General features: G+C 35.5%; 3 protein-coding genes and 1 pseudogene across 6 annotated transcripts; 3 read left to right on the top strand and 1 right to left on the bottom strand.

Annotated features, from left to right (window-relative positions):
• Positions 1-1,056: 1,056 nt before the first annotated feature.
• LOC18102591 (fe(2+) transport protein 1-like) lies at positions 1,057-3,085 on the top strand (annotated as a pseudogene).
• A 7,582-nt stretch (positions 3,086-10,667) lies between these two features.
• LOC7482227 (basic leucine zipper 43) lies at positions 10,668-11,579 on the top strand. Its single transcript, XM_002315953.4, has one exon. It carries the CDS (start codon positions 10,812-10,814, stop codon positions 11,487-11,489), a length of 678 nt encoding a protein of 225 aa, XP_002315989.2. The 5' UTR covers positions 10,668-10,811; the 3' UTR covers positions 11,490-11,579.
• Positions 11,580-15,994: 4,415 nt separating this feature from the next.
• On the bottom strand, positions 15,995-17,169 carry LOC112328773 (phytosulfokines 1-like). Of its 2 annotated transcripts, XM_024609341.1 has the most exons (3): positions 16,611-17,169; positions 16,399-16,495; positions 15,995-16,310 (listed from the first exon to the last, which is right to left on the bottom strand). In XM_024609341.1, exons 1-3 carry the CDS (start codon positions 16,700-16,702, stop codon positions 16,182-16,184), a joined length of 318 nt encoding a protein of 105 aa, XP_024465109.1. In that variant the 5' UTR covers positions 16,703-17,169; the 3' UTR covers positions 15,995-16,181. The 2 variants fall into 2 exon arrangements, with proteins under 2 accessions (XP_024465109.1, XP_024465110.1); XM_024609342.1 differs by lacking the exon at positions 16,611-17,169 and having other exon boundaries at positions 16,407-16,595.
• A 3,349-nt stretch (positions 17,170-20,518) lies between these two features.
• On the top strand, positions 20,519-26,132 carry LOC7482225 (chaperonin 60 subunit beta 4, chloroplastic). Of its 3 annotated transcripts, XM_024609602.2 has the most exons (14): positions 20,519-20,793; positions 20,876-21,001; positions 21,493-21,630; positions 21,885-21,980; positions 22,117-22,359; positions 22,432-22,666; positions 23,012-23,181; positions 23,771-23,848; positions 23,952-24,023; positions 24,107-24,211; positions 24,455-24,547; positions 24,675-24,767; positions 25,257-25,407; positions 25,529-26,132. In XM_024609602.2, exons 1-14 carry the CDS (start codon positions 20,644-20,646, stop codon positions 25,555-25,557), a joined length of 1,779 nt encoding a protein of 592 aa, XP_024465370.1. In that variant the 5' UTR covers positions 20,519-20,643; the 3' UTR covers positions 25,558-26,132. The 3 variants fall into 3 exon arrangements, 1 of the variants encoding a protein (XP_024465370.1); XR_008060421.1 differs by lacking the exon at positions 25,529-26,132 and having other exon boundaries at positions 24,373-24,767; positions 25,257-25,313; XR_008060422.1 differs by lacking the exons at positions 25,257-25,407; positions 25,529-26,132 and having other exon boundaries at positions 24,373-24,547; positions 24,675-24,731.
• Positions 26,133-26,407: the final 275 nt, after the last annotated feature.

Genomic DNA, 26,407 nt, shown 5'->3' with positions numbered 1-26,407 from the left:
TTCTTTTTATTTTAGACGGAAAACACTTTCTGGAAGTTATGGAAAATTTAAAAATGTCATATTATTTGCCGATTATATCAAATTAATTTGGTCCTCAAACTTTTAATTTATATATATATATATATATATATATATATATATATATATATATATATATTTTAAATATTTGTTTTTTAATTTCATTCTTTAAAATTTAATTTTTATATTTACTTTGGTATTCATTTTTATTTTGCTTTTCCCTTATTATTTTTTAATTGAAATTTTTTATCTATCAAATTTGGTCCTCATTCTTTTGATTGTTACTTATTTTATTTGAAATATTTTATGAAATGTTAATTATTATTATTTTAATTTCTTCATCTTTCAATTTTTTTATTTTTTATTTGATCTTTATTATTTTGATTTTTATTTATTTTATTTGAGATAATTTATGAAATTATATTTTTTTTCAATTTCATTCTCATTCAACTTTTTAATTTGTAAGATTTGTTTCTCATTATTTTAATAAATTTAAAAAAAATAAAACATTAATAAGTTATTTTCCAGCTTATTTTCCATGACATAACCAAACACTGAAAAGTGTTTTCTAATTTATTTTTATTACACTACCAAATATCAGAAAATACTTTTCTAAAATTCATTTTCTTCAAGATTCTTTTTTAAAAAAATTATTTTCCAGTAAAGAAACGGGCTTAGTTGTTTTTGTTGTGATCACTATGTTAAAAATGAGGGCAGCTAGGTATTTTTGGAAATTAACAAGCCACGTCAGCTAAAGAAGGATGAGTTGGAGGGATTTGACTAAGAAAAATGGAAGGCGCGACCTAATTGGACCATAATCAGGCACGCGCCAGCCACAATTTCCTCCCTCTTTCAAATATACCCAACTCTACACCCAATATCACCCACAATGTCCCTGCTATAAATCCAGCTACTGTGCCATAAAGTCAAGGGCACTTGCGTCATTTGATAATTAAAATAAAGGGTTTGAATCCCTACAAACACTTCCTTAAATATCACACTTTAGTTCACTTACTTCAATATTCTCATAACATCAACATGGCATCCTTCACAGAAATCAATGCAATCACCACTTCTCTAATCTTGATCCTCTTATTCACATTGCCAACATCAACATCGGCACGACAACAATGTGATTCCGCTTCGACAGGAGGATGCCACGACGAGGCCAAATCCTTACAACTAAAGCTAATTGCCATCTTTTCAATCTTGATTGCTAGTATGATTGGCATGTGTTTACCATTGTTTTCACGTGCGATCCCTGCACTCATGCCCGATAGAGATTTATTTGTAGTGATAAAGGCATTTGCTTCAGGTGTTATCCTTTCGACGGGGTACATGCACGTGTTACCGGACTCTTTTAACGACTTGATGTCTGATTGTTTGCCGATAAATCCTTGGAAGAAGTTTCCTTTTACCACTTTTGTTGTCATGTTGTCAGCTTTACTCACTCTCATGATCGATTCTTTCGCGATGAGTTACTACAAGAAGCACGGTTTTTTTTTATTTTAATATGGATGTCCGGGCCAGCTTGTGTGTATCTCGACTAATCCCACAGGCCCTGAAGTTAATGACCATGTAAGCCTCCAGTTGTCATCATATGAGCAACCACATGGCTCGAACCTGAGACCACAGAGGAAGCAAACCTTTTGGTCCCAAACTTTTACTACTGGACCACCACCTAGATGGTTCAAGAAGCACGGTGTTTTTTTTTTTTTAGTTTAACGTGGGTGTCCGGGCCAGCTTGCGCGCACCTCGACTAATCCCACGGGCCCTGAAGTTAACGACCATGTAAGCCTCCAGTGGCCATCATATGAGTAACCACAGGGCTCGAACCTGAGATCACAGAGGGAGCAAACCTCTTGGTCCCAAACTCTTACCACTGGGCCTCAAGAAGCACGGTTTTGATAGGAAGGGTGGTGGGGTAGACGGTGAGAAAGTGAACAATGGGGTGAGAGGGTTAGGGAATGTTGAAAATGGTGGTGCACATGTTGGACATTGCGATGGATTTAATGGCGGGGCTAATGACAAGGATTCAATGTTGTTGAGGAATCGTGTTGTGGCTCAGGTATGAATATTTACTGTAGTCACGTAAATTATTGTATTAATGATTAGGTTATGTACATTTGATTTTTGTTATCGATTTCTTTGAGGATTAATTGAGTGAAAATATCGAGAAAATTTGGTGCCTACTTCAGATCTCTCATTTGCACATGCATAGCTGATTAGAGTTCTTTTTTCTCGAAGATATTATGAGCTTGTGCAGAGACTTAAATTGACTACAATGCAATGTAATTTTCTCTTTCGTTTTTTTTTTTTTTTTTGACGTGATTTTACATCATGTGCATGTGCAGGTTTTGGAGATCGGCATTGTAGTGCACTCAGTTGTAATTGGTTTATGAATGGGTGCCTCTAACATATCCGTGCACAATCAGGCCGCTCATCGCTGCTCTCTGCTTCCATCAACTCTTTGAAGGAATGGGTCTTGGAGGATGCATATTACAGGTATTTATATTCACAAATCGTCTAAATTTTTGACCCCGCTTACTGGTAATGTTCTGGTACTAGTAGGAGAACACTTCTCTAAGAATTGCATTTATGTGATCAGGCTGAATATGTGGAATGAAGATAAAAGCAATCCTGGTGTTCTTCTTCTCTACAACAACCCCATTTGGAATTGTACTAGGAATTGGTTTGTCAAATGTGTACAGTGAGAGCAGCCCAACAGCTCTAATTGTTGTGGGATTACTGAATGCATCATCTGCTGGATTACTGAATTACATGGCACTGGTGGACCTCTTAGCTGCTGACTTCATGGGGCCTAAACTTCAAGACAGTATGAGGCTTCAGGCATGGTCATTTGTTGCAGTTCTACTCGGCGCAGGAGGCATGTCGCTTATGGCAAAATGGGCTTAGCTGATTTGAAGACGTAGGCGCAGGACTGCTAGGTTGTCATTTTGAACATAGAAAATGTCATTCTGTGTGTTCGTTCTGTGCATATTTATATCCTGGTTGAGCTTTCTGAGTTTCTTGGTTCTGGTTTTTGTTTCTAGTGAAGGAAGCCGGATTAGGTAGTGCAAATAAATTCGTTTGAACAACTATATTTGAAAAGCTGTGAAAATAAAAGTTCACATCATTTCTACTTCTTGGTAAAATCTGTGCTGGTTTTTTCTCTTCTTTTACGATAAGAAAGATTTTATTAATGCAGCAAAGATTAACATACATATTCAAATAGCATCCATACAAATTACTTCTTCCTTAAACAAGATGCACACTGACTGAAGCTAAACGAAACAGAACTTTCAGCAGAGTCTATAGGCTCTCCATCAGAGAAAAAAAAAACATAATTTAAGCGATCATAAATCTGTATCCAAGAAATTGGCTGTTTGCTTCTTCCCAGAAATTAGCTGTTTACTTCTTCCCATATCTTCAGATAGCTGAATTGCAGGCGAACCTTTAGAAATTATTCGTAAGTTACTTATCCATATCAACATCTTAGGGATGATTTGTTGAAGATAGTAGTTTTTAGTCCATTTTTATGCATAAATAAAAAATGTAGAGATCCAATAATCCTGATGCAGAGACAGAAGTTCGTTTTGAGGCATTCATTTAGCTCAGGAGCTAGGGTGTAGTTGTTTGGAAGTAGAAATGGATTCAATGGAAGTGATCAGGTGTGTTTTGGACCCTTCTGATGCTAGCCATCCGCATCTTGCTCTTATTATTGATATTAGAGCTCTTATCCAAGCCGATTGGCAGTTTAGGCTCAAGCATGTTCTCCGCGAAGGCAACCGATGTGATTACTTTCTAGCTCGCATGGGTTCTGGCCATGATTTTCGTGCTTCAGCAGGGGGGCTCTCCTCCTCCTGGGCTTCCCTCCTCTTTGTTAGCTGATAAGATGTAAGTTGCCTTCCTTTGTCATCAGCGCTGGTTTCTCCTTTTCTATTGTAAGAAAAAAAAACACAGAGAGAGAGATCCAATAATCCTGAGCCAGAAACAGAAGTTCAGATCACTATAATCATAGTGATCTGAAGCTTGTTTTTCCAAAACCCGAAGGTGGCCGCTAGCCATACAAAGCATAGTGATTTCTCCGTAGTAGATCATAGTAAAGGATGATAAAGAACTAAATCATACTTTAAGGTTTGTCAATGGCTACCTAAGACCTGCAAGATCTAGGACAGTGTTAAGAATGTAACTTACAGGGCAGTTTCTTTTTGACTTTCAGAGAATGGAAACTGATATGGCCTGATTAAATTAAAGGGCAACCTCAAAATCTCTTTAGTCCCAACTACAGAATCTTGAACAGACTTCAGCAGATGTATGTATTACTACTACCTAATTGGCAATACTCGGTTATAATTTAGTAAATTCCCATAACACTTTGCAATTTTGAAGGGCTATTTTGGAATGGAGTCCTGAAGATCATTATAGTTTTTTCCAGCATTCAAAACATATAAGCACATGTTTACGTTACTCAGTTATAGTTTAGCAAATTCCGGTTTCTGACGGGGTCATTAAAACATTGGTGACCGCACATTGAAAGATCAGAAGAAACCTCTTATTACTGTCATGGAGGATGAACAAATGATAATGTGGTATTGCAAGTGAAAATGCAAACAAATTGAAGTTGCTAAATTCAAAAATGACGACGGTAGCAGGCCTCCTAGTGTTTCAAGATGTAATCAAAATCTGCTATGATTGCCACTTATGACCATATATTTCTTTAGCTCTTATGAGTGGCTATGGTTTGCTGTGTGAATGTAGCACTCCTCTGCTCCTCATCTGATGATATGTTTCACAAATTAGGGCCCAGTTTTTCTTGGATTATATTTGCACATTTTGGTCAACACCAAGTATATGAAGAAATGATTCCACAATTCCCCCACTACTTCAATTTTGAGCGAAGAAAATTCTTTTTTTTTTTGGTTTTACATGTATTTTAATTTTTTTTTATCAAATTTTTACTTGTGTAAACAAGAATACAGTGAAAAAGTTCTGCAAATGACAAAGCACAGCCTGATTTTCTTTTCCCATGTTATACAGATGGGCAAAGGATTCAACTGTCGTAAGTCCAAACTCCACTTAATTATGCCTATCATTTATTTTTTCACAAACTCTTACAAACTTACCATGATTTTATTAGATGACGTGCCATGTCTCTGCCTGTTCCAACAAAAAAAAAAAAAAGGGAGACCTTTCTCGTCAAATGAGGACGACTTTTTAATTAGACTCGATGGAGCACAACCAGGAAATTAATTTCACAGCCAAATAGGCATCATTAAACAGAAGAATAAGTTTAGAACAGATCAAGGAAGATCTTGTGTTTGATAATGCTCGAAAAGAAACTATTGTAATAAAGTGGCATATCATATATATGGATGATGCCACAACCATGGTTTAGGCCTAGATCCAAGCCCTAACCATAACTCATTTGAAGTGCTGTTTGGAACTCAGGGACATGATGCAATTTAACTTCCTAATGGAGACGCCAAAAAGCTTTGAAGTTGACATGCTTACGCCATGGAAATTGGGTTAGGTTCAAAGATGTTGAAGATTAGTAAAGGCTAAAGCTTCCATAATATTGTGCATTCTCCACATAGTGCCGATGTCGAGTATATGGTTATGTATTTCTGTCATTAGCAAATTGGCTAGGGCATGAGTTGGTGGGGGCAAAGAGCAAAGGACTGTAGTTTGAAGAATTCTTAATACACCATTCTTCTCAGGATTCAAATAATATAGCATCTAAGTTGATTATCCCACCATACCAACCTCTTGATTTATGTCCATTCATTTTTTTGAAAGAGATGGCATGAGAGGGAAGTAACCTATCAATTACCAGGAGAAGCTTTGCACGAAATTTGTTTACGAAAGATGTGGTCTTTTGATCATTAATAACAATATTTTTTCTCCAATAGAGATAGAGATTGATCACTATGGCACGTCTACTGGTTGCAAGTTCGGCAACAATGTGACTTCCTGATAGTACCAGGAAGCAGATATGATGGTTGCCAATCCTTTCATCAAGCAAGTATCCAATGATCAAATCAGGTTACTGTCGACAAACTTTTGATCTCTCATCGCTTTGACACATGACGGAACGGAACAGTGGCAATAGCTAGGTAGGAGATAAAGAAGATGTGCTAGCTACATCGCAAAAACATGAATCGGTGACTAAACAATGGCAATTGATCCTTTAGAAACAGCTAAACAGCCTTTGATATCCACATATTATTATAAAAAAAAACCCTTTAATATCCACATTGTTAGTGGATTACGACCTTCAGATGATACGTAAGCAGGAACAAAAACATGCGTGCAAATTAGTAATATTATTCTCAATGCACCATCCACCATCAGTATTATAAAACACAAAGTTATATGCTATGGACAACAATGCTATTGAGAAGATTATAAAATATGTATTAGTGTAATGGTTTTTTAAAGAATGTAGAGATCATGAAAAAAATTTAGCCAAGGTAGAAAGACAAATGAGTGGATGATGATGGTCGTGACCTTATCCTCTTTCAACCAATCACTACAAAAATGTGATGACCCCATTTAGAAGAGTTGTGAGGGAAAGAAAGGAAAAAATAAAAGATTTGTTTTAGTGGGGGGGAGTGGAGACAGTGCACACACGGTACAGATGACGGTACAAAAAACTAGCAAGTCCATGATGGGGATCGAAGCCTTGGAAGGTTTGAAAACAGATTTTGATGAGTGGTATCCTGTGGCCTCATGAAATTTTCAGGAGTCTCGTTTCAGGTGGCGACACGTGAACCAGAGATGATTATAGAACTGGGATTTGGAGATTAATTCATCAAATACTGCATGCGTCTTTCAAAAGCAATAAAAAACCATATTTGGTGGCCCAACTTTTAACTTCCATAGTTTCATATTAGGTTCATATTTTATTAATGTATTCATCACCATGTTACAGGTTCATTTGTTGTGAAATTAATATCGAAATCCAGGTTTAAATCTTAATAGTTATCGATTTAAGTATGCAGAAATGAATAGCTCATGGAACTTCAGGTTCTGCAATATCCCTGCCAGAATCCTGTTTTCAGTATGCGTGTTCCTGTACATGCCATAAAAGTGAGAGTGAGAGGGAAAGATGCGATGGCCTTTATCGGAGGTGAGTTGACAGACGGTGCGATTTGGTGGGCGAGTGGTGCGCCTGGCACCCACGGTAATATATGGACCCAGTAGGGAACATGATCAGCTGTTTCATTTTTATGCGTTACCCTCCCAAAAATGATGCTTGCTACCATATTGTAGCTGTTAAATCCAGCCCCCCTCCGTACGAGCACTTTAGTCATTTTTATGGTGCTCTCTCTTTCTGTGTCTGCATTTTATCTATGGCTGGCTATATATGAGTTTAGACCAGGCATGTATATATGAGGAATATGTAATTGTGGATAAGGAGAACAAGTTGCAGCAGCAATATTGGTTGCTGATGGTATCCTTTTTGTTTTTGTTGTTTTCCTTAATTGGTAGGACCATGAACTAGCCCTTCTCCAACATGTTTAATGATTAATCAAATCAAAGCATCTTCGTGAATTTTATGCCTGATGTGGGTTTGCATAGTGTCGTTCGCATCTCCGGATAATTTCTTGGTTTATCATGTAAAATATGATCGGTGGATCTCTTGATCATTTCCTGACAAGGCACTTTCCTTACTTTTCCCTGCAGCTTCTAAGCAATGACTGCACGGGATATGATAACGGTGCAGTCAATGCCATGACAACACATACATATTATAACTAGACTGCTTAAAAAAAGCTGATTCTGCTAGAGTGATGATCATGAACGTCACAGGTCTAGCCTTGCCACCGCCACCCTGCGCTAGTGTTCTGCAGCAAAAATTCAGGTCTAAAAAGTACTGTTGTTATAATTCCCGACGCTTCATGCATGATCTCTTTTCAGAGAGGAAAATCTTACCTAAGAGGACAGGATTAGTCCTCAGATCTTAGTAAATCGCAGTGCATTTAAATTAACATCATATATTGTACTTCATGAAATTATTGTTGGCTTGGCCTTCACCTTCCACAAATAGCATATTCTAGGTCACTCACATTTATCGATTGTGGCAATAGCATATCTTAGTTTGGTGTCCCTTCTACCACATAACTTGCTGTCGGTCGATCATGTCATGTCCAACTTATTTCGACAGACTTTACATGGTGTAAATTATTTTCACCCTCCTTGTTCTTTCTCTTTGTAAAAAATGTTCCTTATTTACATATGGAGTGTCTGAAGTCAAGACCTTCATGGTGAATCGCCAAAAGAAGAAGACAACTTTAGCTTCATTTATGTGGCTATAACCGAAAAATGGCGAATTGACCATGCATCAAAAGCAAGGGACATGGTCAATACAGAACCGTTTTCCCTTCTCTCTGCTAGGACTATACAAGTCATTCTTGCACTAACTACACCCCAGAAAATGACACTGCCATACAGGCCACGATCTGAGGACAGTAACCGGTGGTTCCCATCACAGCCCAGACAGATTAAGTTTTAGCAAGGAAAGATGGATTTGTTTCCTGTTCTGTTTTTCTTACCTTTGTTTCAGCTTTTGTATGCACAGCCTTGTATAAATAGCAGGTTACTTTATCTGGCAGGTTGCAAAAGAAAAGTAGGAAAAAAAAAAAAGTGAGTGCGGAATCCATCACCAAAGCTGGCATAGTGTGCACTTTATAACATAACCAATGTTAATAATTAATGAGGGGATGGATTAATAAATCTATTCGCAGCTTAATTTTCAGATCACGGCAATGCATGATGCACGATGACCAATAAGCAGGCAACAAGAGATTTCACAAAGAAACAAAAAGGAGGCTGCCATATGATAACCGAACACCAGTTAGGCTTGGCCTTTTGTAGATGAGTTTCATGAAAATTCCTCGTTTAATTAATCATCCCTAACTTTTATTCTCATCTACAAAGAATTTAAGAGTTGAAAGGAGGATGAAGAAAAGTTCCATAGTGGGAGATCGCCTAAACTGAGCATATTTTATTGAATAAATTAAAGAAAAAAGAATGAAATAGATTAATATTCAGCTCTGTTGATAAAATACCATACAAACGCTTGCGTTTGTAAGTTGCTGCTTCCAAGTTCTGTAAGGACCTTTTCGATCTAATCTTCTTGATGATATAGTCCAAGCTAGTGGGGCTGAAGGGGATGTCGAATGAATGAGGGTGTTTTTTTTTAATTGATAACTTAAATAAAATATAAATATTAAATATTATCAGATTTAACTGTAATTAATTCAAGATATATGTATTTGTATCGTATAAATATAACATTATATATATATTGTTATTTTATTTTATTTTATATTGAATAGTATTCAGAGGAATATCCATATACGTCAAAAACTCGATAAATAAAATATATTTTATTTTATTTTATTATATATATAAAATGAGGTTTTTTTCGTTTTGTTTCATTTTGTTTTGTTTTATCTCAAACTACATGATATATTTGGGATGGATCCACCGACCTGACCTGATAAATCTAGTACCCAAACCTTTAATCCGGCTAGATCCCGAGCCTGATCTAATAAAATATGGTTTTAATTTTTTTTACACCGGAAAAGAAACGGGGGGAAAGTAGAATGATTTCAAGGAATAATTTGAGGCCATTGACTTACGCTTCCTTCTTGTCGTGTAGGAAAATGCAAGGTTGTATCTTCAGTGGACATTGTTATAGTTTAATTAGACAACGGACAAACAAGATCGCCGACACTAATTAGCTTTATAATGGCTTGTGATTAATTTTGCCTCGACAAAGTAAGATCAGTGAAGCTTGCAAAGGGTGTTTCTTGCCTGGATCAATTCAATATATAAATAAAAAGCCTTCGGAGAAGAAGATTAGATGAAAAGGATGGGATTAGGTACTCGTTAACTAGATAGATAATTCCTCATTGATGGACCCTCCCATCCCAAGTTGTAAGTGCTTAATGAGTCATCGAAATAGATTAAAAATGGTTAAACCCAGATCAGCACTATTATTTAAACTTGCCTTTTAAACTGAACTTCTTTGCGTCATAGAGCACAAGGTATTATTATTGGCTGATGGAGTTTGAAGTCCGAAATGGCCCAGGTTTCCGTGGAAAACCTCCCCTGAGATTGACTCTAACATCATCTCTCAGTTTCCATCTCTCCTCCTCTTATTCCAAAACATTCCCATTTATCCCCACATCACCTTCTCTGTAGCAAGCATCATATCTCAGCAAAAATATTATTTAAATCAAATTTCTATGATTGCATTATCATGCGTTATAGATCAGTACTTGCATACACACACGAACACACATACATAAATAGCAAGCACGCATGCATAAACTAGCATGTGTCAACGTCTTTTCACGAGGTCTAAAGACATCATCCGATCGCCTTTAGGAGAGTGAGCGGGTGTATGTATGCTTTTCTGGCCTTGAATATCATGCATACATGCATGAAATCTCAAGGGTTGGTCGAGTGATCAAGAAGGTATACTTCACTCATTAACTTACAAGGATTTATTAGATTTTTCTAACACATCAACTATACCAAGAATATATTTTAAAATTATTAAACAAAAAAACCTTAAATCTTAGTTGACTAGCGAAGTATTCTAATATATCCTTGGCACCGAGAAAAAAATTATGCATACATGAGATAGCATTTATGGTACCATTCACAATAATTGTTTTAATTCTGCTCACGTAAGCTTCTGATACTGTTGATACTTGTTGCTGAAATTGGCCCGCCTCATTAGCCTTTTTTTCTCCTATAAAACCCCTCAAATTCTCATGCTGTTCTTCATTGCCACAATCTCCAGAAACAAAGAATACAAACCCTTGAAGCATCATCCTAGACTTCTAGCCATGCTTCCAGGTGAGCTCACAGGAATTCGCTATCTAACAGCTGATCAAAATCTGGTTCCATTTCCGGCTAATTTCGGCATGATGCAACAAAGCAACATACCATCCTTCCATTTCAACAGGCTCTTAAGCAACTTGCAGAATTCATCCTTACCTCAACCAGTTTATGAATTCGCCCCGCAGTCCTCGAGTCTCAGCAACAACTCAACTTCAGATGAATCCGAGGAACACCAACTGAGCATCATCGACGAAAGGAAGCAGCGGAGAATGATTTCCAATAGAGAGTCCGCCCGTAGGTCAAGGATGAGGAAACAGAAGCACCTAGACGAGCTATGGTCTCAGGTGGTTCGGTTGCGAACTGAGAACCACAATCTGATAGACAAGTTGAGTCATGTGTCTGAGTGTCATGACCGTGTTCTTCAAGAGAATGCAAGGCTCAAACAAGAAGCTTCTGATTTTCGCCAAATGCTTACTGACTTTCAAATTGGCAGTCCTTACACTACTACTGCTTTAAGGGATCTTGAAGAGGTCCCCTGCAACACGGCCCATCTCAGAGCTGAATCCTCAAACCAATCCATCACTAGTTCCGTGGACTTGCTTCATTGAAAACAAGAGATCTTTTGCCATTTTAATAACTACTTCATGTTCCTTCTGTTGTGATAATTATCAATGAGTATTTGCCTTAACTTTAGCTTATATCTGCTATAACAGCTTTTTAACCATTCCCCTCCTTGGCTTAATTATCACCCCAGGGCCTTAAAACAATCGAATCCCTTTATATAACTTTCTATCAAACTTCTCGCCGCGTATGCATTAATGCAGGCGGCAAAGAAAATTACTACTTGAAAATGATATATCCTAAGGGTCCATTAGGAACATATAAAAGAATAATTATGCTTGAACAACTTTTAATCATGAACTTAAGAGCCCCACCATGCAACCCTTAATATTAGAGTCCACCAGAAGTACTAATTAATCACAGATGAAATTGACGAAACCAGAAAAGGAGAAAGAAAGAAAAGAAAAGAAAGAAAGAAAGAAAGAAAAAGGAGAAAGAAACAATGATCTCTGACGTTTCGAGATTTTGTTTCATTCACTATAAGAGGAAGTAAGACTTTTCTCAGGTGGACTAAAAGATGATGAAGAAACAAGAAATTCCTGGTAGTGGTGGACCTTGTCTGAACTGGATCATTCACGCCAAGGCGAAGGGAGGTCCCATAGCTAGGTCAAGTGTTGCTCACGATTGCAGGAGCAACAAGACAAATGGTTGTGGAGGTGCTGGTGGTAGTGGCTCATCATACAAGTAAGAACTACTGCTACAAGAAGCAAAAACATTTGAAAGGGCTATCCACTAAAATACCCTCAACCAGCTCATGAAGTACTATTCTTAGCTTTTTGTGAGGACACCAATATTGCCCTGCCTAACTTGGTTTGCCTGAGTAGAGTTTTCTCACCAATCCCGAGGGCATCATCATGGTGGAGCCTATGTACTTCAGGTGTTGTTTTGCAAACGGTTCCTTTCTGTAATAATGGCATATAAAACTACATTGGCAAGCCTGTCTGTTCCTCGCATATCTTTCTTCTTCTTTTCTGCACAAGGATTTGTTCCTACAGATACAGGAATCGAATGAAACATTTACTTGAAAATATATATGATTTATATTATTTTTTAATATTCTCTTTCAAGTTAAATTTTTAGAGTTCCATGCTATCATTTGCTTTCTAATATAAAACAATATTAAACCATTATATGAAATTTTAGAATTTAATTTATATTATTTTTTAATACTAACACAGATATATTAGGTAATATTAGTACCCATGATGATTATATAGTTGACTTGAATAAAATGAACCGCATTTTTTTTCACAAAACTTCCATTATGTTGGGTTTTGTTTCAATCCGTAAGAAGTCTGGATGGGCTTTAGCAGATCACCTAAGAGTTCACACATCTCCGTTCAACCAGAAATTATTTTTTTAATGAATATTTTAGTTTCTGTACTTATTCTGAAATCTGAACTGTCAAAATCTCAGTTTTAATGAACAAGTTAAGAAATCAAATCAATGTGCTTAAACTTCAAAGTTCACGGAAAACCTTGGAATTGTTAATGGGGGAAAGTAATTCAGTCCATATGGCATCACAAGCTTTTAAAAAAATTAGAATGCTCGGCTAGATCAACGTGCTCTTCTTCTTTCTTTCTTTTTTAGAAAGAATTTCAGATTAAAATTGAAAGTGCATGCGATGTAATTTTTTTTTTAATTAACGTGGATGTCCGGGCCAGCTTGAACGTACCTTGATTAATTCTATGAGCTCTAAAATTAACAATCATGTAAATTTCCAATACTCATCATATTAACAACCACATAATCACAGAGTTCAAACTTGGAAATATAAAAAAAATAAATTTTTTAATTTCAAATTCTTATTAATAGTTTATCTTTTAAACGATTTGCGTGCGTTGTATTTGGTGTGCCGAGTAAGAGCTGAAAGTTTCTCCAAAACCTCTGCACACTGCTTCCTATTGATTGTCGAATATCCTCGTCTTCTTGCCGTGCGTGGACGTAACCATATAAAACCTTGTGTTTGTATATTTAATTTATTTTTCTTTGGGATGTCTTTCGTATATATCTTTTGCTCCAGGGCCAATTGATCCATATTGGAACACGATAGGTCAGTAGATATTAAAATTAAAAAAAATATTAATTTGAGCATATTGTTTTTTTTTAAAACTAAACTTTTTAATATTACATTTTGCAGTTTGAATAAAACAGATATTGAAAATCAATTAAATAATAATAATATAAATATAACCCATTTTTTTCCCTTCACGCTAATCCTTTCTTCTCTCTCATATTTTTCTTTGTCAAACACATGTCTAACATGAGAGAGAAGAGATGATTAGGTATTATGATAGCTTTTGTGATTATGATTTAAAAAAATTATTTTATAAAAAATATTTTTAGTTAAGGTTGATTTGATATTTATATATGTTTGGTTAAAACTTAGTTGAAATTGAATTTGAACAAAAGGTAGTTTAATATGTTTGGTTAAAAGAATGTTTTTCAAATTGAGATTATAAAATATGTATATATATTAATATTGATGGTTTTTAATTTAAATATTGTAGATTTAACTACTGCTATTACATCATGAAATAAATAATACTTATATAAAATATTTTTTTTTATTCCATTAAACTATCTACAATTCCATCACGTATGAAAATTCATCCAACAAGAACTACAGTTTTCTTGATTTCTTTAAGCGCGCAACAACATCAGGTAAAATATCATCAGGAATAAAATTGAGATTGCGATCAAATTCTGCAAATGCTACGTCATCAAGCGATCTCCTTTTAATTTTTCGAATAAAACACAATTAAAAATAAAAATTAATTTTTTTAACTGGGTTGGACCTGGTTCAATGCATTTAGCTTTGAACCGGACCCGGTCCGACCAGAACAGTGGATACTACAGTTTCCTTGGTTTTTTAAGCGCGCAACAAAATCAGGTAGAATATCATCAGAAAAAAATAAAATTGCGATCAAATTCAGCAAATATTACGTCATCAAGCGATCTCCTTCTAATTTTTCGAATAAAACACAATTAAAAATAAAATTAAAATTGATTTTTTTAACTGAGTCGGACCCGGTTCAATGCATTTCAGCTTTGAACCAGACTCGGTCCAGCCGGAACAGTGGAGAGTGTCTTCACTGTTCACGTAAACAGTGGAGTCTGGAGTCACTTTCCACTGCATGATAAGTTGATGCGGGGAAGGGAAGCATCTGAGAGCTACTTTTTTAAGTTTGAAACACAATTTATATAGATCCCACATCAATAGTAAAGTAAAGTAAGTTTTATCATTACCAAACATATAAAAGATACAATTTATTTTAAAAGCTGCCGCAGCTGCATAAACAAACAGACACTAAAAGAAAAACCCAAACAAATATAAGGTATAAGACAAAATCAAACACAAAATCTCTACCTTCTTCTTTTTTGTGGCAAACTTTCCTCCGTTTTCCATTGGGATTATTTGAAATTTGAGTCTCTTGAATGCTTAGCTGTCCGTGAAAAAGTCAAGTTGCAGGTCAAAAGGTGGGCAATTGAATACTAGTAGGATTAATTTTTTATTGGCAGAGCGAGAGATTGTGATTTCGTCTCTTTGATTTTAGTTCAAAAGGTTAAGAAAGAAAATAAAGAGAGTTTTCATTGCAAAAATAAAGAGAGCAATTCTTTATCATCTAAGATATCAAAAGGTAGGAGGGAAAGCACTTTTACACTATTCCACTTCAGATCATTTTGTTTAGCAATTTCCAATGCCAGGCTCATAGTGTCCATTCTGTTTCATGCTTACACGAACCAACATGGGGTCCTTGCTACAGTTGCACCTCCTGCCACCTCTTTCTCCATAAAAATATGTCGAGCTGCCACGAGAAATAAAGCGGCACATTCATCTTCATCCACTGGCAAAGCCACTATCTCATTATATCGGGAAATGCATTTGTGTTTTGTGTTTTCTTTACGTAAGGATTCAGATGGGTTTCGGTTGTGTTTTCGTGTATGATTCGTGGTCCAAACTGACCGGCTTTTGGGTTTAAACTAAGGCAGATCAAGGCTGTGAAATTGACTGACATTTGAGTCAAAAAAGGTGTGATTTCTAATTCCATTTAAGGTTAAATTGCCCGGAAAGAACGAAGGTTTTGGCAGAGATATGGGGCGAAATGAGATGCTGGCAACTGTGGAGAGTAGATAGGGATAAAATAGTCAAAGAGATGGAGAATCTGCTGGAGGTGATGGGGAAAGGTTGTTGCGCAGAAGAAAGGGAGAGATACGATGGAGATGATGGTTCCCTATGTAAAAAGATGGGAGAGAAGCGCTAATTTATTTTTTTCTTCAAGTTTTTCGATGATATTTTTATTATTTCTAGTGTATGCTTTCTAGTTAGTATTTCGAATATAGTAACTAATTAATTTTTAGGTTACAAAGTATAATTAATTTTTCAAATAGATATACCAGTGGGAATGTTATTTTAGTCATTGAACAATATATATATATATGTTATTTAATGGGGTACCAAATAAGTGGCAAACAACAACAGGTGCCCAGATGCATAAATCATTATACTAATGCCATTTTATTGTAGAACAGTGGAAGGCGTATCACAAGAAGAGAATCTGTAACGATGAAATCTGATCGATATAAAAACTGAGTGTTCATGCTCTAACCATTGAATGATAAAATAAAACTAATTAGTACAGAAATACCACTGGTAAAAAAGAGAGGGGGGAAAAGGGTCATGGTCCACTTATATCTTGTGTGTAGATATAGTCTGTATGATCAGCCATGGACCGTCTAATCAAACACTCTTCTTCACTTTCTGACCCAGAGCATGAGTACCCTTCATCATTGATGCTTGACTCCCCCTGCATGAACAGAAACAAGAACATTAGCTCGCAATCTTGCATCGTGATAGATAACTTAATTTTTCTTGTGGGAGACGACTAGAAATACAAGCTCACAGGCGATGATCCCGCAGGAATGTGTGAGGATGTTTCCGGCGGTGTGGATTCTGCCCTGGTGGAGGCTGAAATAGACCTGGATTTTGCACCTGAGGATAAAAGAAACAGTACCATCATTAAGAAAGTGAGCTTCCTTGGCATTTTTGTGATTAAGACAGGAAGAGCTTGTGGAGATAAATGGAAGGTGATGAAAAGGTTTGCTACCTTATATAATTGAGGCGGTGTATCGAGAAGTGAGACCGACTTGGGATGGAGAGTAAGGGGAAGGCTCCTCCATAAATGAGCATTGAAATCATGCCACCAAAAGTCAAACATTACATCGCCAGTGCCCACTTGGGGTCAATGATTTCTATTTCTTTCTTCCTGGGAAACACCACCATTTAGAGACATCGTCGAGAATTGTTTTTCCTCTCGTCCATTTGCCTTTTCCATGTCGATGATGCAGTCAAGGAGTTGTGCTACGTGTGATAAGAAGCTAGCTAGCTGTCCTTGCTGGTGTTTGATAAGGATCTTGCATGTGATAGACACCTACCGATCTCGGTCTCCGGATGGGAATTTATTGGCAACCTTTCATGATTTAGCTACTCTTGTAGTTTTTTAGAACTCGATTACGGTAATTTTAATTCAACATGCCGATAAGCCTGTGGCTCGATTAGCAGTAGGATCATTCTCCTCCTATCCTCTTCTTTGTAACAAAAAAATAAATAAAAAATAAATTGAATTAAACATAAACGAGAAAAGGCACACCAAATTAGATGGATAATTTTGGCAATCATAATGTAAAATGCAAATAAATAGAGAAATGACACAAAACAAAAAGTTTTGGTAAAATATCTTATTTTTTAAGCATGTCGTGGTTTCTAACCACAATATTTAATTAAATTCTTACAAACTAGTCGACCGCATCACAATAATCAATTAAACCAGCAAACAGATTACAACTGTCATTGAAATTTTATTAATTACAAGGGCTGATATAGCATTAACAATAAAATTTACATTAAGCTGATAATGGTCTTTTTAGACAAAGATCGAAACACGTGTATGTAATCTTTTTAACTTTATTATCTCAAATGAATCCGATCTTTTATATGATATCTTCTACGTAAATATCATTTTCATTCAGATATTTGCACACATTGTAACTGAGCAAATATAAAGTTCGACTGTTGGACTCAGTATTCAACCGAATTTGCAACATGTCATTGTTTAATTGCATTAACCAAATCATTTTTATTACTTAATGTTTTTTTAATTTTTAAACAGACCCTCTTGGCATGTGTTTGTGGCTTAATGCCAAGTCATTAGAAATAACAAAGCCATACCCATTAGCATTTTCTAATTAAGGAATATGAGATATGATTTCATCATCATCAACAACATCATTATCATTTAACAACAAATGGTTTCTTTTACTTCTGCATACAACATACCTAGATTGCCATTTAACAATAAAATGCTTCTACCATTGTATGTGATTCTACTATTCATGTCATCAACAATAGCATCATGTAATGACACAACGTAAACATGTTACGAGATGTTTTGTAAAAAAAAAGTAAAACAATTTGGATTTTGGTCAATTAGACATAATTTTAAATAAATTGCATTACTTCAATCCTAATTAGTAAAATTCATATCAAATTCAATCAAATTTCTAACCTTTAACGTTAAAGCAAATTCACTAAAAATTAAACATAATTCATGAAACGAAATCTAATTAATCTTTTTATGCTCAATTATGTTAAATCAAACCCAAATTCATAGCAAATTATTAAATTAATATAATTCAAAGAAAACACTAAATTCGTCAACTTATCAATAATTCAATGGAACATGTAATTCGTTATAATTCTACTACATTCATGATCTCTTGCATTAAATCATCAAGCGTAGTTAATTTCATTATTAGTTGATTCCGACAATACATAAAATCCCTAATTCGACAATTTAATAGTAATTAAACACAACATATAATTAATTAAAATAATTAATTTAAAATTAATTTATTATATTTTCATATTCAACTATATTAAAAACATTCATAGTTTATGATATTTTTAACTAATCTAACATCAATTCAACAAATTCTAATGTCACCATATACTTTATATTCAACTTGAATAATCATTTCATTTTAACTAAACCAAACACAAATTCATAGCAACGTAGAATGTTTACCTTGCTTGTAGGACTAGAGAAAAGACTGGGGCAATGGCGACAACAAATGTATCATTGGATTTTTAACAAAAAAACATTCAAGGATGCTTAGAGACTAGGATATGTTTAATTTTTTTAATTGTTTTAAGGGAAAAAAATGTAAGTGTTTATTGGGTTTTTTTAGAGAGAAACCAAGGGCATTGGTCTGTTTTTGAAGAGAGATGCAAAGTTTGTGTGTTGTTCTTTTGTGTGTTCTTCTATCTTAATTGATGTCGCATTTTCAAAGCACAACATACTAAATTGTCGCGTTTTAGAAGTGCGATGCTTAAATATATTGCGCTTCCTAATAGTGATATTTACTAAATATTGAGCTTCTGAAGTGTGATATAGTAAAAGTGTGTTATCTTACTAATTTTTTTTAAACAATGTTATTATATAAAAACTTTAAATTTATCGTACTATTTTATTTAAAAAACGAATTTGGGTCCATTGATAATCAGCATCTAATTTTCATGAATTTCATGCATCACGTGTCTAGCTCACATCTCCACATGTGATAAGTTTCGAACAAGTAAAATATCAATAAAAAAAAAAACACAAAAATGAAACATCGGGGGATCCAATTTTTCCTATCAGGAAATTGACTTTATATAATTTATAAAATTGACAACCGTTATTAATTGGCCTGTTTTAATCTTTTTTTCTTAATCATGGAAAAAACTGATAAAAAAACGAAACATTAGCACAAAAACATGACTTTTTTTTTTTTTTTTGCAGTGCTAGAATTCGGGCTATATCTAGAATTGTGTGAAAGTTTCCATGCGGTTCATTGAAGTAGATGTCATCACGCTTGGCAATGCGAAACACTATAATAATAAGAAGAGGTAATCGGCATTTAAATAGCAGAAAATAAGAGAGGGCTTCAAAAAGGCAAACATGAAGCATCTTGAACATTAATTAACAAAGATCGTGCTTCATTTAATTAATTTGCTTATCGATCGAGGCTATTTGACTTTTATTTTCACGTTGACTTTAGATAGCTAGATCGATTACAATTCCCATCAGATTCTACTGCTATTTGTCTAGATAAACTAATCAACTCTACTGTAATTAAGACTACTGTAATTATGATCGAAATTCGAATGCCCTTAAAATAAGCTGACGACTGTATAATTTGGCAAGAACATGCATGGAAACTAGAGAGGAAAGCTAATGTCTGTCCACAACGCACCAATTAAGGCTACATTTATTTACTTGGAGCTTTTGCGTTTGTGATGCAAAAACACAGTAAGGTGTCTAGTAATACACTAAACTACGTTTTTTATTGTAGGGCCACTAAAAAATTAAGTTCGAAACACAGTTTTTGAGAAGCAGTTTTTACATGCTTTTGTAACTAGAGAGGAAAGCTCTGTTTGTTTTTGTGTTTCAAAAACGCTTTTGAAAAAATTTAATTTTTTTAACTTTAAATTAATATTTTTTTATATTTTCAGATCATTTTAATGCGCTTATATTAAAAATAATTTTTTTTAAAAAAATTATTTTAATGTGTTTACATGTAAAAAGCACTTTGAAAAGCAATCGTAACCACACAATTACCAAACATTTTATACATATTTTTTACTGTACATAAACCTCAACCATTATTTTTATCAAAACAGGTATCTAAATCTTTTTTATAATTTTGTTTATATATTTCAAACAAATAAAAGGGATAAGGTGAGCAAAACCCATGAAAATTACAAGGGTCCTCAAATCTCAATAATCGAGGGCAGATTTTTTCATGAGCTGGATTGGGATTTTGTGGGCCTTATAGGCTTTGGGACGGACACTTGTATTTATGTCCTTCGAGTCTCTTTTTAATCTATGGATTTGGCCCATTGGTTATCACTTGAATTTCGAAATGTTTTGTTCCTGCTCTAAACACAGATATAAAAAAGTAAAACGGAAAGATTCTTGAAATAGCGCCAAAATCCACTCCAAGATATTTTTTTCTTTCTCCCTTATCCCTCAAATAGCGAAGGAGCTGATATCCCAAAGAAACAAAACCGAACAGTTATTTGCTGGTGGTGCATTAACCATGGCATGCTCTCCATCTCTAATCTCTGCAATATCTCTCACTAACCCAACAAGGCTCAAGAGGGTCTCCTCTCCTTCTATGTTAAGCCCGAAAGCCATGGCCAAGGAAATTTACTTCAACCATGATGGTTCAACCACGAAGAAACTTCTGGTTTGCAATTCAAGACACCACACAACCTTCCCTTTTTCAAATTGAGTTTTGCCTTCGATGATGATTGGTTCGTGCTGTGCAGGCAGGGGTGGAGATGGTGTCAGAGTTATTAGGAGTGACTTTAGGACCGAAAGGAAGGAATGTGGTGTTGCAAAACAAGTATGGACCTCCCAAGATTGTTAATGATGGAGAAACTGTCCTCAAAGAGGTACTATTTACTGCAATTGCACACATATTGCCTTTTATGTTCTATATTTTGGTACAACTTCCATTCCAACTCCATGTAGAAATCAACAGCTTTTGTGATGCATCTATTTTCCATTACAGAAGCAGACTTGAATGTATCATTGTCTACAGTTTTGATATGGGTTCATGATATTTCAAATGCAACAAACTACAATTCTGTGTTTCAAATGCTTGTGAAGTTCTTGCTAACCATTTCGCTGGCGTCACGAGCCAGGGAAATGAATAGTCCATTGATGTTCTGTACTGTCCTTTCATGCCCGCTAATGCTCGTATCTGCATCTACAGTTTCGTTATCTTTGTTTGAATTTGATTTCATGAATCACGAAGGTGGGAAAAATAACGATGTTGGCCATAAGAAAAAAGTCTTTTCTTATGATAATGGATCATTATTAATTCCTTGGCATTATTATGTTCCTAGTTAACTGCTTCTTCTATGCCTGGATTAATATTTAGATTGAACTGGAGGATCCCTTGGAGAATGTTGGAGTAAAATTGGTGAGGCAAGCTGGTGCGAAAACAAATAACCTTGCTGGTGATGGTTCGACAACATCTGTGGTTCTTGCTCATGGTTTAATCGCTGAGGGTCAAAAGGTAACAACTACTTCACACAAGACAAGTGGAGCGTCTCGTGCAATGAAGTTTCAGATTTTGATAATTGAAGGCCCAGAACATGCTATTCCACTGTGGCTGAGAGTTTGTTATCTTGGAAAAAAAAATTAGTTGGCTGTTGGCATACGCTTGTCATTTATTTCATGAAGTGGATTCTAGCATTCATTTTGAATATCCTTAAATTCTTTATGAAAAGTTCTGAAAACTTTCTGCATTAAAGATTACACTGATTCCAGGTGATTGCATCTGGCATGAATCCTGTTCAAATTGCTCGTGGGATTGTGAAAACCTCGGAAGCTCTTGTATCTGAACTCAAATTGATGTCGAGGGAGGTCAGTAACACAGCTTTTCTTCTTCAATTTCGCTTGAAATAATTAATATCCAGGATAAGAGGAAGCAAAAAGCTTGTGTGAAGAGCAAAATGTATTTCTGTAGGAAAAGCAATCATACTTAAGAAACATAATGCAGGTTGAGAACGATGAGCTTGCAGATGTTGCTGCAGTTAGCGCAGGGAATGATTATACAGTGGGAAACATGATATCCGATGCACTTCAACAAGTGGGAAGAAGGGGAGTAGTCACAATTGAGAAAGGAAGGTGTACTGAGAACATCCTAGAAATTGTAGAAGGAATGCAATTTGATCGTGGATATTTGTCTCCTTACTTCGTAACTGATCGGCAAAGAATGGTAGTGGAGTTCCACAACTGCAAGGTAGGAAACTTTATACGGTCTGTCATGCTCTTCCATGAAATTATCAGAAAGTAAGAGATTTTTTGGATGCAGCTACTCTTGGTTGACAAAAAAATACAGAATGCAAAGGAGGTGTTCAAAATATTGGATAATGCAGTTAAAGAGATGTACCCAATTGTAATAGTTGCAGAGGATGTGGACCAGGAAGCTCTGGCTCCAATCATTAGGAACAAACTCAAGGGTCTATTGAAGGGAGCTGCTATTAAAGCTCCTGCCTTTGGTGAACGGAAGAGCCACTACTTGGATGACATCGCTATCTTGACAGGAGGTAGAAGATTAAGTTCTACTGTTTTTTTTTCTTTTTTTCCTATACTTTGTGCATCAATTCTGGCTGTTATTTATTGCATTGTTAAGTAAGTTGTCTGATTCTACCACCAGGGTTTTATGTCCGAGCTTCTAGGTTTATGAGGATAAAGGCAAGCATCTCATATATATTTTGTCCTTTTGAGTTGGGAAGCATTGAGGCAATCTTCATTCCTCCATGAGATGCCAAATGAATGTTAATTCTAATTCCATTTCCCTGTGAAACATAAGTGAATGCAAAGGAAATGTAACACACATGTATATAACTTTGGTTTCATGGATGCATACAAGATGATTCCATGTTTTGCAGGCACTGTAATTAGAGATGATATGGGGCTGAAGCTAGAAAAGGCTGGGAAGGAGGTGTTGGGCACTGCTACTAAGGTGGTGATAACAAAAGATTCTACGTTGATAGTAACTGATGGGAGCACTCGAGAAGCTGTGGAGAAAAGGGTTTCTCAGATATGTAGTCTTGTTGAGGTGCATCTGCTCTTCACAATGTAATCCCTTCCATTATAGCATTCTCATTTCTTTCCAAGTTCCATAGTAGCATCCATTGCATGATCATCAGTGACAGTCAACTTGTACACACATTGAGTCAAATCTGTTATTCCTTTGGCCTTATAATTAGGATGACAAATGCTAGAAAAACTTTTCCACGTTGAACAGATATTCTTAGTACAAAGGTATCTTAGTTTTGGCTTATGCAGATTATCAATCCCATTATCAATCCAATCACTCTTTACAAAAAATAGGAAACCTTTTTCAGTCTTTTGATCCGTGCTTTAATCTCTCCTATGTGAGCAATTAATAGAAAGTTAATTCCTTTCAGCAACAAGAATGTTTTCCTTCGCAGAACAAAATAAGTTTCTATGTTTCGGTGAAAAATCTCACTGAGTAATCAAGAGTAGGTGAAAAAATGGAATATCACAGTTTGACTATAACCTAAGACATGCATAATCCAGTTTCGAAGTTAAGGTTCCTAAAATTTTGAGAATACTTGCCACGTGGTAAAAAAATTTCCTGACAATGACGACCACCATGGAACCATTGTCTCTCGTGTTTGCAGAACACTGAAGAAAAATTTCAAAAGAAAATATTGAATGAAAGAATAGCAAGGTTATCTGGAGGGATTGCTATTCTGCAGGTAATCAAGTGCTCTGTAGTAATCAGCAACTTCTCATCTTGAAGATGTGATCATCTCGCGTATGTAACTCCTCATTGTTCTTTTGTTATCGATTGATTTATAGGTAGGAGCACAAACACAAGTCGAGTTGAAGGACAAACTGCTGAGAATTGAGGATGCTTTAAATGCAACCAAGGTAAATTGTTGTTTTAATTCATCGATCTTTCAGGTGGTCTTTTGTTAATTATAGATAATAAGCTGCTTGCTTGTATATTGCAGGCAGCAATTGAGGAAGGTGTAGTAGTGGGAGGTGGTTGTAGCCTTTTGAGGCTATCAACTAAGGTGGATGGTATTAAAGAACTTTTGGATAATGAAGAGCAGAAGGCATGTTTTCTTTCAAATTATTTTCTGTAATTATTTTATTTAATTCCATTCAAAGAGTGTGGATAGTATGATAAGACTTGGAAAAGTTTGTCTGATCAATGTGAAATTCAATACCTACAATTTATATATATGCTGTAATATCTTGTCGTGTCTCATTTCAGATGGTACAAAATATTTCACCACGGATGTCAGCTCTTTCAACTGCTCACTAAAGTTAAGTGATCTTAAGTTAATTTCATGCAGATTGGAGCTGAGATCTTCAAAAGAGCTTTGAGCTATCCTGCACGATTAATAGCTAAGAATGCAGGTGTAAATGGAAATGTCGTCATAAACCAGGTCTTTGCGTGTTGATTCTTCACTGTGCTTTAAGATTATAAGATGTTGAAATTTGAAAATCTGTGCTTCTGAATTCTTTTTAATCATTATAACAACAATTTGGTTCCAAAACTTGTGAACTTTTTAGGTTTTGTCAAATGCTGATATAAGATATGGATACAATGCTGCAACAGACACTTACGAGGATTTGATAACTGCTGGAATTATAGATCCCACAAAGGTATTTCAATGATATGATCACGTGAATCATCCAAAAAAATGCACCTTGCTTATGACATATCCATTTTAGGTGACGAACATGGATAAGAAATTGCTACCACTACAAAAGAAAAAGGGCTTAATTTGCGACTGCATATGCAGACCACTATGCTCTAAAGTGATGTGGCATAGTAAATAGGTATCAATGCCAGTACCTAGATAATATGTTCAAAGCAGCGCATTCAATAATTGAATGTGATTTAGTTAGCAGGAAATTTAACTGCTGAATGACATGAGTACTGGCAGATACCACCAGAAAAGAAGAAAACTAGTGTATCTCGACTGTTGGTGTGCCAACTTTGGCTGAAGATTTATTTCTGCAATTCCATTTCTTTGTTCTGTTAGAACTACCACTTTTCGTTTCTTTTTTTGGACCATTTACTTTGCAGTTGATAACATATACTCAAGATGTCAAAATTTTCATTAATTTCAATCAATGAATTGAAAGCAGGTGGTTAGATGTTGTTTGGAGCATGCAACATCGGTGGCCAAGACATTCCTGACATCCGATGCTGTCGTAGTTGACATCAAGGAATCGGATCCCCTCCCAATGAGGAAACGAATGCCACCAGTAGCCCCTCCTCCTATGCCAAAATCCCCAGGTAAGTCTATCTACCTCATACAAATAGATACAAACTAGTGAATGCATATACAAGCATCGATGCTCCATTTATCTCTAGAAGCTTATCTGATCATGGTAAATTCTAATGAATCGTGAATCAGGTGTTGGACCAGTTGGCGTATACTTGTAGTCTGGTAACTTCAGTTTTAAATACATGCCGATTACTCCGTTTTTTATCTTTGAAATCTTGGACCATTTAAGGAAGAGAAGGAATCGGCAACGGTTATTACGTAGAAGGGGCACAACCAAACTTTCCAAGTTATCCTATAAAATGGTGTTGAATATTTAACAAAGACTAGCCAGAACCCAGTAGCTGTATGGAGTATAATTTTTTCTCATGAAGCATGCCTGGTTGCATTTAAAGAACAAGGTGTCGCCTCCTTAAATTTAGTTCAAGAGGAAATGCACTCCGTCCACAGAGTGATTTATTAAGATAAGGTGGTCGTGCAGTTTAACTCACTTCTGAAAAGAAATGACTCAAGAAGCTTGTTAGAGGGAGATGGGAAAAACAACGGGCAAGAGAGAAATGGCCACTGTTACATGATTCGCATCCAATGATCCGGACATAGTAGCTCCCTGTCACTTACTGTGAGCTTTGCAGTATTTGCTCTGAATATTGTACATGCATTGTAGAAAGCCTTCTGTGCTCGTGATTTGAATATATATAATTCTGATGCGGCATCATTGCTTTTTAAAGGTTGTTAACACTACAGAATGAATTTGTGTCTCAAGTCTATGAAAATTACTTAAAAATCATTCAAGATTTGAAAATTAGCTCATGTACTCTCAGTTTCATTTTTAACTTTCCTATATTTAATATATTTGAAAAGTCCTTTGCCTATAAAACTAATAAAATGACTTAAATATCATCAACATCAATAATAAAAAGTAAGAAATTAAATAATTAGGTTAAAGGTTAAAGAAGTCGAGGGTATCCAATTATGTCATTAGCTTTACATGCAAAATATGAAGAGTACACA

Source organism: Populus trichocarpa, chromosome 10 (assembly GCF_000002775.5).
Source record: "Populus trichocarpa isolate Nisqually-1 chromosome 10, P.trichocarpa_v4.1, whole genome shotgun sequence".
NCBI lineage: Eukaryota > Viridiplantae > Streptophyta > Magnoliopsida > Malpighiales > Salicaceae > Populus > Populus trichocarpa.
This window is presented reverse-complemented; position numbering and strand designations above follow the sequence as displayed.